This window comes from Polyodon spathula, chromosome 17 (genome assembly GCF_017654505.1).
Source record: "Polyodon spathula isolate WHYD16114869_AA chromosome 17, ASM1765450v1, whole genome shotgun sequence".
In the NCBI taxonomy this organism is placed as follows: Eukaryota; Metazoa; Chordata; class Actinopteri; order Acipenseriformes; family Polyodontidae; genus Polyodon; species Polyodon spathula.
Window position 1 is genome coordinate 37,387,090 of NC_054550.1, and position 11,757 is coordinate 37,398,846.

General features: G+C 45.9%; 1 protein-coding gene across 2 annotated transcripts; it reads left to right on the top strand.

Moving 5' to 3' along the window:
* The first annotated feature begins 5,426 nt into the window (after positions 1–5,426).
* Positions 5,427–10,279, top strand: pcmtl (l-isoaspartyl protein carboxyl methyltransferase, like). 2 transcript variants are annotated; one of them, XM_041275901.1, is made up of 9 exons: positions 5,427–5,561; positions 5,924–6,053; positions 6,529–6,633; positions 7,457–7,488; positions 8,432–8,536; positions 8,841–8,961; positions 9,217–9,302; positions 9,486–9,655; positions 10,208–10,279. In XM_041275901.1, the coding sequence occupies exons 2-9, from the start codon at positions 5,936–5,938 to the stop codon at positions 10,218–10,220; spliced, it is 750 nt and encodes a 249-aa protein (XP_041131835.1). In that variant the 5' UTR covers positions 5,427–5,561; positions 5,924–5,935; the 3' UTR covers positions 10,221–10,279. The 2 variants fall into 2 exon arrangements, with proteins under 2 accessions (XP_041131835.1, XP_041131836.1); XM_041275902.1 differs by lacking the exons at positions 5,427–5,561; positions 5,924–6,053 and adding an exon at positions 6,257–6,350.
* Positions 10,280–11,757: the final 1,478 nt, after the last annotated feature.

The window sequence follows — 11,757 nt, forward strand, 5'->3', positions numbered from 1 at the left end:
TGTCATGTCTTTTTTTATATTAATATTTTATTGTTGAATATGAAGTTCCCCAAAACCTCTTGTTCAGAGGGCCCATGATCAGTAGACATCAGATATACGCACAGAGACACAGGAAGAGATACTGCAGACATCAGATATACGCACAGAGACACAGGAAGAGATACTGCAGACATCAGATATACGCACAGAGACACAGGAAGAGATACTGCAGACATCAGATATACGCACAGAGACACAGGAAAAGATACTGCAGACATCAGATATACGCACAGAGACACAGGAAGAGATACTGCAGACATCAGATATACGCACAGAGACACAGGAAGAGATACTGCAGACATCAGATATACGCACAGAGACACAGGAAGAGATACTGCAGACATCAGATATACGCACAGAGACACAGGAAAAGATACTGCAGACATCAAATATACGCACAGAGACACAGGAAGAGATACTGCAGACATCAGATATACGCACAGAGACACAGGAAGAGATACTGCAGACATCAGATATACGCACAGAGACACAGGAAGAGATACTGCAGACATCAGATATACGCACAGAGACACAGGAAGAGATACTGCAGACATCAGATATACGCACAGAGACACAGGAAGGGATACTGCAGACATCAAATATACGCACAGAGACACAGGAAAAGATACTGCAGACATCAGATATACGCACAGAGACACAGGAAAAGATACTGCAGACATCAGATATACGCACAGAGACACAGGAAAAGATACTGCAGACATCAGATATACGCACAGAGACACAGGAAAAGATACTGCAGACATCAGATATACGCACAGAGACACAGGAAAAGATACTGCAGACATCAAATATACGCACAGAGACACAGGAAAAGATACTGCAGACATCAAATATACGCACAGAGACACAGGAAAAGATACTGCAGACATCAGATATACGCACAGAGACACAGGAAAAGATACTGCAGACATCAGATATACGCACAGAGACACAGGAAGAGATACTGCAGACATCAGATATACGCACAGAGACACAGGAAGAGATACTGCAGACATCAGATATACGCACAGAGACACAGGAAAAGATACTGCAGACATCAGATATACGCACAGAGACACAGGAAGAGATACTGCAGACATCAGATATACGCACAGAGACACAGGAAGAGATACTGCAGACATCAGATATACGCACAGAGACACAGGAAGAGATACTGCAGACATCAAATATACGCACAGAGACACAGGAAAAGATACTGCAGACATCAAATATACGCACAGAGACACAGGAAAAGATACTGCAGACATCAGATATACGCACAGAGACACAGGAAGAGATACTGCAGACATCAGATATACGCACAGAGACACAGGAAGAGATACTGCAGACATCAGATATACGCACAGAGACACAGGAAGAGATACTGCAGACATCAAATATACGCACAGAGACACAGGAAGAGATACTGCAGACATCAGATATACGCACAGAGACACAGGAAGAGATACTGCAGACATCAGATATACGCACAGAGACACAGGAAAAGATACTGCAGACATCAGATATACGCACAGAGACACAGGAAAAGATACTGCAGACATCAGATATACGCACAGAGACACAGGAAGAGATACTGCAGACATCAGATATACGCACAGAGACACAGGAAGAGATACTGCAGACATCAGATATACGCACAGAGACACAGGAAGAGATACTGCAGACATCAGATATACGCACAGAGACACAGGAAGAGATACTGCAGACATCAGATATACGCACAGAGACACAGGAAAAGATACTGCAGACATCAGATATACGCACAGAGACACAGGAAGAGATACTGCAGACATCAAATATACGCACAGAGACACAGGAAAAGATACTGCAGACATCAGATATACGCACAGAGACACAGGAAGAGATACTGCAGACATCAGATATACGCACAGAGACACAGGAAAAGATACTGCAGACATCAGATATACGCACACACACAGTATTGATAACACCTTCCTACAGGCTTCATGACACTGTGGAGCTACAAGCCTACAGAGTCACTGTGAAAAGCACATGACATGGTTATGTGTATTCATAACATGCAGCATCCAGACCTATTAACACTGACCCGTGTGACATGCAGACATACTGAAAGAATAACTCTGTTTGCTTCAGTATTTCATGAAACCAAATGTACTGGAATGGAAGATTCATAAAGTCACATGAATTGCTGTGATTCAAAGCTATTTACACTGTCATTATTTTTTCTGTCTAAATAAAAAATATAAAAGAAAAAATATCTAAACCTTCAGGAAAGCTTGTGTTTGAATGATTTATATGACGTGGATATTCAGATCAATGTGCTGAAAGGTTTGTGTTTGAATGATTTATATGACGTGGGTATTCAGATCAATGTGCTGAAAGGGTTGTGTTTGAATGATTTATATGACGTGGATATTCAGATCAATGTGCTGAAAGGGTTGTGTTTGAATGATTTATATGACGTGGGTATTCAGATCAATGTGCTGAAAGGGTTGTGTTTGAATGATTTATATGACGTGGGTATTCAGATCAATGTGCTGAAAGGGTTGTGTTTGAATGATTTATATGACGTGGGTATTCAGATCAATGTGCTGAAAGGGTTGTGTTTGAATGATTTATATGACGTGGGTATTCAGATCAATGTGCTGAAAGGTTTGTGTTTGAATGATTTATATGACGTGGGTATTCAGATCAATGTGCTGAAAGGGTTGTGTTTGAATGATTTATATGACGTGGATATTCAGATCAATGTGCTGAAAGGGTTGTGTTTGAATGATTTATATGACGTGGGTATTCAGATCAATGTGCTGAAAGGGTTGTGTTTGAATGATTTATATGACGTGGGTATTCAGATCAATGTGCTGAAAGGGTTGTGTTTGAATGATTTATATGACGTGGGTATTCAGATCAATGTGCTGAAAGGGTTGTGTTTGAATGATTTATATGACGTGTATATTCAGATCAATGTGCTGAAAGGTTTGTGTTTGAATGATTTATATGACGTGGGTATTCAGATCAATGTGCTGAAAGGGTTGTGTTTGAATGATTTATATGACGTGGGTATTCAGATCAATGTGCTGAAAGGGTTGTGTTTGAATGATTTATATGACGTGGGTATTCAGATCAATGTGCTGAAAGGTTTGTGTTTGAATGATTTATATGACGTGGGTATTCAGATCAATGTGCTGAAAGGTTTGTGTTTGAATGATTTATATGACGTGGGTATTCAGATCAATGTGCTGAAAGGTTTGTGTTTGAATGATTTATATGACGTGGGTATTCAGATCAATGTGCTGAAAGGTTTGTGTTTGAATGATTTATATGACGTGGGTATTCAGATCAATGTGCTGAAAGGGTTGTGTTTGAATGATTTATATGACGTGGGTATTCAGATCAATGTGCTGAAAGGTTTGTGTTTGAATGATTTATATGACGTGGGTATTCAGATCAATGTGCTGAAAGGTTTGTGTTTGAATGATTTATATGACGTGGGTATTCAGATCAATGTGCTGAAAGGTTTGTGTTTGAATGATTTATATGACGTGGATATTCAGATCAATGTGCTGAAAGGTTTGTGTTTGAATGATTTATATGACGTGGGTATTCAGATCAATGTGCTGAAAGGTTTGTGTTTGAATGATTTATATGACGTGGGTATTCAGATCAATGTGCTGAAAGGGTTGTGTTTGAATGATTTATATGACGTGGGTATTCAGATCAATGTGCTGAAAGGTTTGTGTTTGAATGATTTATATGACGTGGGTATTCAGATCAATGTGCTGAAAGGGTTGTGTTTGAATGATTTATATGACGTGGGTATTCAGATCAATGTGCTGAAAGGTTTGTGTTTGAATGATTTATATGACGTGGGTATTCAGATCAATGTGCTGAAAGGTTTGTGTTTGAATGATTTATATGACGTGGGTATTCAGATCAATGTGCTGAAAGGTTTGTGTTTGAATGATTTATATGACGTGGGTATTCAGATCAATGTGCTGAAAGGGTTGTGTTTGAATGATTTATATGACGTGGGTATTCAGATCAATGTGCTGAAAGGGTTGTGTTTGAATGATTTATATGACGTGGGTATTCAGATCAATGTGCTGAAAGGGTTGTGTTTGAATGATTTATATGACGTGGGTATTCAGATCAATGTGCTGAAAGGGTTGTGTTTGAATGATTTATATGACGTGGGTATTCAGATCAATGTGCTGAAAGGTTTGTGTTTGAATGATTTATATGACGTGGGTATTCAGATCAATGTGCTGAAAGGGTTGTGTTTGAATGATTTATATGACGTGGGTATTCAGATCAATGTGCTGAAAGGGTTGTGTTTGAATGATTTATATGACGTGGGTATTCAGATCAATGTGCTGAAAGGGTTGTGTTTGAATGATTTATATGACGTGGGTATTCAGATCAATGTGCTGAAAGGGTTGTGTTTGAATGATTTATATGACGTGGGTATTCAGATCAATGTGCTAAAAGACTTTCTGCTTCGCCCTCCTCCTCCTCCCCTCTCTCCCCGCTGGACCCCCCCCTCCTCTGAGCCTCCTCTCTTGGGTTGCAGCAGGGCCTGCAGCTCCTCAGCGCTGATCGCCACCTTCTCCGGCTGCAGCCAGCGCTTCAGCTGCTCCACAGCACTGCGAGACAGTGCTACTCATGGCAGCTTATAACCGGCCCGTGTAAAGAACGGGGTTCGTTATAAATTAGTAACACTGAATAAATGCAATTTTAAAACGAAGACGTCTGACGTTTTAAAGTAAATACGATCATTTATGAAATCAAAACAAAGCGTGCTCGCGCTGGTTCTCTCTGAATGGGTAGCCTGTCTGTGAGTTAATAAAACACAGTTGCCACAATGTTATGAGGTACAGTTTTTCAAGGAGGGTTGGTGGGCCAGTGGGTAAAGCAGGGGGTCCTGGTTCAATCCCAGTTCAGCCACGGAGTCGCTGTGTACCTCCCTGTGCTCCGCCCTTCGGATGAGACGGAAACGAGCGAGGTCCTATTGGAAGGGACTGTGCAGCAGCAGCTGCGAGGCAGCGATCGTCGCTTTAGTCTCTGCCTGTGCAAAATGACTCATTCGTACTAAAAGAGATACAATGCTTGATTAGCGTACCGTTTAAAATGGTCTTCTTGAAGCTTAAATAAATCTTTAGTTGTAATTATCTCCCCAATACTATCAGCTGAATTAATCAACAAACACAGTAAACACCCCCATCTACCATTCTGCAGCCCATCCCTCTTTCAAACCAATGACATCCTGCAGGTGTTGCTCAACAAGGCCAGACGCTGAATACAGCCAATCAGAAAACAGATTTTTTTAGAAGTTTTGAAACGATAAGCTACTCCTACTGTCAATCATATAAAAGTTAACAGGCCGTAAGCGGCGAGACGTGCGTCAGCCTGTAAATAACAGCGTCTTACTGGCTTGAATGTGTTCTAGAAACAAGCGCAACCCGCTAGAAGCAGGGTCTCTGCCGTGAAGCAGGGCGAAGTGTTGAGATTTTGTTTCGCAGGTAAGCGCGCTGGTGGATGTGTGATAAACTTCTTGACGCTGTCTGATCTTGCACTGCAAGACTTTCTTCCAAAAACAATCCGAAATGATATCAGAAGAATGCAGTGCTGCCTCGACACGTCGGGGGTCGGTAATTGGATGAGTTTAGGGTTCGGCTGTGCAGACATACTTTAGGGGCTCCTCCCAAATTCGCTGTTTTCAATATTTCAGTGGTTCTTTGTATGTGTAAGTCAGAGAGCTGAATCAAGCAGAGGCGGACCGCTAACGCCCTTTGCAAACACGTGCGTACAGTTACAATGCTGCTGCTTGACCATAATGTTTTTTTCTTTCTGTGACCGGTCTGCGTTGTGATTGGCTGGCAAGCTGAGGGCGGCGATGCAGGCTGCTATCCGATTGGCTGCAGTGGCGTTCCCCATGGGCCTGTTGCTGTCTCGCACTGTGGCGTGGATGTCCAGCGGTCGAACCCACGCAGAGCTCATCGGGAACCTGCGTGGTGAGGGCCTGTGTAATCAAGGCCTACAAATCAAGCCACCGTGTCCCTAACCCAACCCCAACCCTAACCCTAAGCAACCCCTGCCCTAAACCCTAACCCTAACCCAGTACCTAGCCATTAACAATCATCTGATGCGTCAGGACTCTTGCTAGGGGATATTCCTGTGTGCAGATTCTGACCCCTGCTGGTGAGACGAGGTAAACGGTCTATATATCCACATGTGCAGACCAGCGTGGCTCTTTGGAAAGACTTGGCCCTTGAACCCGCCTGAGCTGGAAGGACCCGTCCAGTTCAGAGGTGCTGTGCTGTGGTTTGCTGCATGATTTGTGCTTTAAAGGATCAGGGGCTAGTTTCACAAAGCTGGTCTAGATAGCAGTCTGCTAAATCCAATTCACTGCCATAAAAAATAATAAGTGCTACTGTAGCGGTGCTTTGTGAAGCTGGCCCTGGTCTCTGACTCTCCTTTCTCCCTCAGAGCATGGTGTGATCCGGTCTCAGCGTGTGTATGAAGTCATGCTGGCCACAGACCGGGGGCATTACGTCTCGGATCTCCCCTACATGGACTCCCCGCAGCCTATCGGTGAGAGACGCCAAGCCCCAGAGCGTTCAGGCAGCCAGCTCAGGACTGGGGACAGACGCTGGTCAAGCGTGCCAGAGACAGCTGCCCTGTGTTGCGTCATTGCTGTTACACTGGGCATTTGGGTATTCCAAAGTGAATGTGCTTTTCATGTTTCGATGCTCGGCTTGTAACAGAAGCATCAGCAATAGAGCTCCCCACAGCAATGGCTAATCTTTACTAAGTGAAGGACTGGAAACAGTGTGCTGCTAGAAGTAAATGGTTGATTTACACGTGGTGTAAACAGAAAGCACAATGGTTCATCCTGGGTAGAATAACAAGACATGCCTAAGTCTGGGCTCTAGTCCCTCTGTGTGTGTCTCTCATTGACTGTCTTTACAACCCTTGTGTGTCCTCTCTGATGTGTGTGTGTCCCTAACTCTCTCTCTCTCTGATACTCTGTGTGTGTGTGTGTCCCTAACTCTCTCTGATACTCTGTATATGTGTCCCTAACTCTCTCTGATACTCTGTGTGTGTGTGTCCCTAACTCTCTCTCTCTGATACTCTGTGTGTATGTCCCTAACTCTCTCTGATATTTTGTGTGTGTGTGTGTGTGTGTGTGTGTGTGTGTCCCTAACTCTCTGAGATGAGACACACACACAACACACTCATTGAGACACTATGAGGACCCACACACAAACACACACATTGTCTCTCTCTCTCTGATACTCTCTGTGTGTGTGTGTGTGTGTGTAACTCTCTCTCTCTCTGATACTCTGCTTGTGTCTAGTGGTCTGTATTGTTTCAGTGCAGCTCATAATGTTTGAATTCTCTGTTGTGTTTTTAGGGTTCAAGGCTACAATCAGCGCCCCGCACATGGTGAGTGTGGACTCCTGACAGAGGATTGAGAGTGTGTGTCTGTATCCCTAACCCCCTTCTCTGTGATACTCTGTGTGTGTGTCTGTATCCCTAACACCCCCCTCTCTGATACTCTGTGTGTGTGTGTCTCCTAACCCCCGCCTCTCTGATACTCTGTGTGTGTGTGTGTCTGTATCCCTAACCCCCCTCTCTCTGATACTCTGTGTGTGTGTGTGTCTGTATCCCTAACCCCCCCCTCTCTGATACTCTGTGTGTGTGTGTCTGTATCCCTAACCCCCCTCTCTCTCTCTGTGTGTGTGTGTGTCTGTATCCCTAACCCCCGCCTCTCTGATACTCTGTGTGTGTGTGTGTCTGTATCCCTAACCCCCGTCTCTCTGATACTCTGTGTGTGTGTCTGTATCCCTAACCCCCCTCTCTCTGATACTCTGTGTGTGTGTCTGTATCCCTAACCCCCCCTCTCTGATACTCTGTGTGTGTGTGTATCTAACACCCCTATCCCTAACCCCCCCCTCTCTGATACTCTGTGTGTGTGTGTGTCTGTATCCCTAACCCCCCCTCTCTGATACTCTGTGTGTGTGTGTCTGTATCCCTAACCCCCGCCTCTCTGATACTCTGTGTGTGTGTGTGTCTGTATCCCTAACCCCCCCCTCTCTGATACTCTGTGTGTGTGTGTGTCTGTATCCCTAACCCCCGCCTCTCTGATACTCTGTGTGTGTGTCTGTATCCCTAACCCCCCTCTCTCTGATACTCTGTGTGTGTGTCTGTATCCCTAACCCCCGCCTCTCTGATACTCTGTGTGTGTGTGTGTCTGTATCCCTAACCCCCGCCTCTCTGATACTCTGTGTGTGTGTGTGTCTGTATCCCTAACCCCCGCCTCTCTGATACTCTGTGTGTGTCTGTATCCCTAACCACCCTCTCTCTCTCTGTCTGTATTTCTCTGCAGCATGCACACTCTCTGGAGGTGCTCAGTGACAATCTGGGGGAGGGAGCCACTGCGCTGGATGTGGGATCAGGGAGTGGCTACCTCACTGCCTGCCTGGCCAGGATGGTGGGTGCCGGACCGCCCTGTCTCCCACCTAATCTTACACGAGTGCAGATACTGTGTTCATTTCTGGAAACGTAGTGTGAGGGGGTGAGAATGTCTCGAATGGGATGCCTGTCCTGAATCAATAACAGAGTTTGATGTTAAATAAATTGGTCCTCCTCTTACAGTTGCGTTAACAACACCTATTAGTAACCCTACAGACTCACAGGCGTGGGAAGGTTGGCTCTCAGTGCTGTGATGAGTGAGAGCGGTTCAGATTTAGATTGACCTGCTCCCACATCCTCTCTCTCCGTCTCTCTCTGCACAGGTGGGCTCCTCCGGTCGTGTGGTGGGTATTGATCACATTGCTGAGCTGGTTCAGGACTCTGAGCGCAACGTCCGAGCCGATGACCCCACGCTGCTAACCTCCGGACGGGTCAAGCTTGTTGGTGAGGGGGAGGGGAGGGGAGGGGAGGGGAGGGGAGGGGTGTCCCACAATAATTGAAACGCTGAATGTTATAGAGAGCACACTGCCTTTCCCACCAGTGCAGTATCTGTATTTATCAGTTAGGAATGGTTCAGACTGCTGTTCGTAGTGTACCCATGTGCCATGAAACATGGGATCAGCATTTTGGTTTCACAATGGTTCGCAATCTTGTTTTTGCACTTCTCCCTCACTCTGTGCCCCTTCTTCACTCTGCCAGTGGGTGACGGGAGACTGGGGTACCCTGAGGGCGCCCCCTATGATGCCATCCACGTCGGGGCAGCGGCAGCTACCCTCCCCAAAGAGGTAAGGGATTTGTGCTGCTGAGCTGGGCTGAACAGTTCGATTAGGGCTCAGCCTTCAGTTTCCAGTCTAACCCCAGGGGCACGTCTGCATTATTCCCTAATCTCTAGCACTATCGGGAGATGTCTGCAGTTATGAATGAATGATTTCATTGCCCCCCAATCCTCGCCCTTCTCTCTGGTTCAGCTCCTGGCCCAGCTGAAGCCGGGGGGCCGGCTGGTGATCCCGGTGGGCCCCGAGGGAGGGCAGCAGGTCCTGGAGCAGTACGACCGGCAGAGCGACGGCTCTGTGAGCAGGAAGCCCCTCATGGGCGTGGTCTACGTGCCCCTCACTGACAAGCAGCGCCAGAGGCCAAGGTACCCGTCTGTCTGTCCTGCTCTGGGACCCTCGGACTGTCTATATGTATGTCTGTCTGTATGCCCTACTCAAGTCTGTCTGTCCTATTCTGGTACTATCTGACTGTCTGTCTGTCTGCATGCATGTATGCTGTACTCAGGTCTGTCTGTCTGTCTGTCCTATCTGACTGACTGTATGTATGCATGGATGTATGTCTCTCTATGTGTATGCATGTCTGTCTGTTTGTATCTGTCAAATCTGTCTGACTGATCTTTTTCCTGATTCAACTCTCTTGAATTATTGCTGAATTAGTTAATGAATGAATGTTTGAATGAACCAACGAGTAGAGCACAGAGTGATCTGGATATGAGAAACTAGCTGAGTGACAGTTTAAACAGAGCGGATAGTGGAGAGTGTGAAGCATGTTCTGTGTCATTGTGATTTTGTATTGTCCCATATTCAGTTCATTTAGAGGTGCTAATCCAGATTGTATTGTTGTAGAGTTTCTGCGGTTGGAAGCGTGTTGCAGTCAGAGTGCTAGCGAGTGGTTTAAATCTTTTTCTCCCCCCCAGAGATGACCTCTGACAGTGTGTGCTGCTTCAGGTCCTGAGTCCGACTGACTCGATCCGTTCAGAACCACAGAGCAAAAAAGTGTCCTCTGATAGCACTCTGCACCTCTTCTGTACCAAATACTGCCCCAGGCAAATGAGTTCCAGCAGACCACCTCTCCCCTTCTTCAAATGAGTTCCAGCAGACCACCTCTCCCCTTCTTCAAATGAGTTCCAGCAGACCACCTCTCCCCTTCTTCAAATGAGTTCCAGCAGACCACCTCTCCCCTTCTTCAAATGAGTTCCAGCAGACCACCTCTCCCCTTCTTCAAATGAGTTCCAGCAGACCACCTCTCCCCTTCTTCAAATGAGTTCCAGCAGACCACCTCTCCCCTTCTTCAAATGAGTTCCAGCAGACCACCTCTCCCCTTCTTCAAATGAGTTCCAGCAGACCACCTCTCCCCTTCTTCAAATGAGTTCCAGGCAGACCACCTCTCCCCTTCTTCAAATGAGTTCAGGCAGACCACCTCTCCCCTTCTTCAAATGAGTTCCAGCAGACCACCTCTCCCCTTCTTCAAATGAGTTCCAGCAGACCACCTCTCCCCTTCTTCAAATGAGTTCCAGCAGACCACCTCTCCCCTTCTTCAAATGAGTTCCAGCAGACCACCTCTCCCCTTCTTCAAATGAGTTCCAGCAGACCACCTCTCCCCTTCTTCAAATGAGTTCCAGCAGACCACCTCTCCCCTTCTTCAAATGAGTTCCAGCAGACCACCTCTCCCCTTCTTCAAATGAGTTCCAGCAGACCACCTCTCCCCTTCTTCAAATGAGTTCCAGCAGACCACCTCTCCCCTTCTTCAAATGAGTTCCAGCAGACCACCTCTCCCCTTCTTCAAATGAGTTCCAGCAGACCACCTCTCCCCTTCTTCAAAGATTGTCATGAATCAATCACCATGTTTTAAAAAAAAATAAACTCCAGCAAAAAGCTACAGCGTTTCTTCTTCTGCCATCTTCAAGTAGTTTGCATGGAAGCAATCTTCCAGAAGGTCTGTAATAATGTAACTGTTCTGGATGAACACGCAGGTCCCTCTTTGTTTGTGTGCTCACAGGGTTGTTATTGGCTGATGTATCCTGGTACAACACCTCCTGTAAGCTCACAGCACAATGCAGAAATGCACGAAATCCAGGGGCTTGTGTTTGGTGGATTTATTTGAATAAAAAGTTGTAGCACCACAGGACTCTGGTCTGTTTCTTGAACTGCAATGCTGAAGTCTTGCTCTGAGACTCTCCCAAACATAGAAAAAGCAGACAACTGTTTAACATGCTGAGTGTCCAGTCCATGAGCAGACTGTCTGAGTGTCCAGTCCATGAGCAGACTGTCATAGTGTCCAGTCCATGAGCAGACTGTCAAACATGCTGAGTGTCCAGTCCATGAGCAGACTGTCTAACATGCTGAGTGTCCAGTCCATGAGCAGACTGTCTAACATGCTGAGTGTCCAGTCCATGAGCAGACTGTCAAACAAGCTGAGTGTCCAGTCCATGAGCAGACTGTCAAACATGCTGAGTGTCCAGTCCAT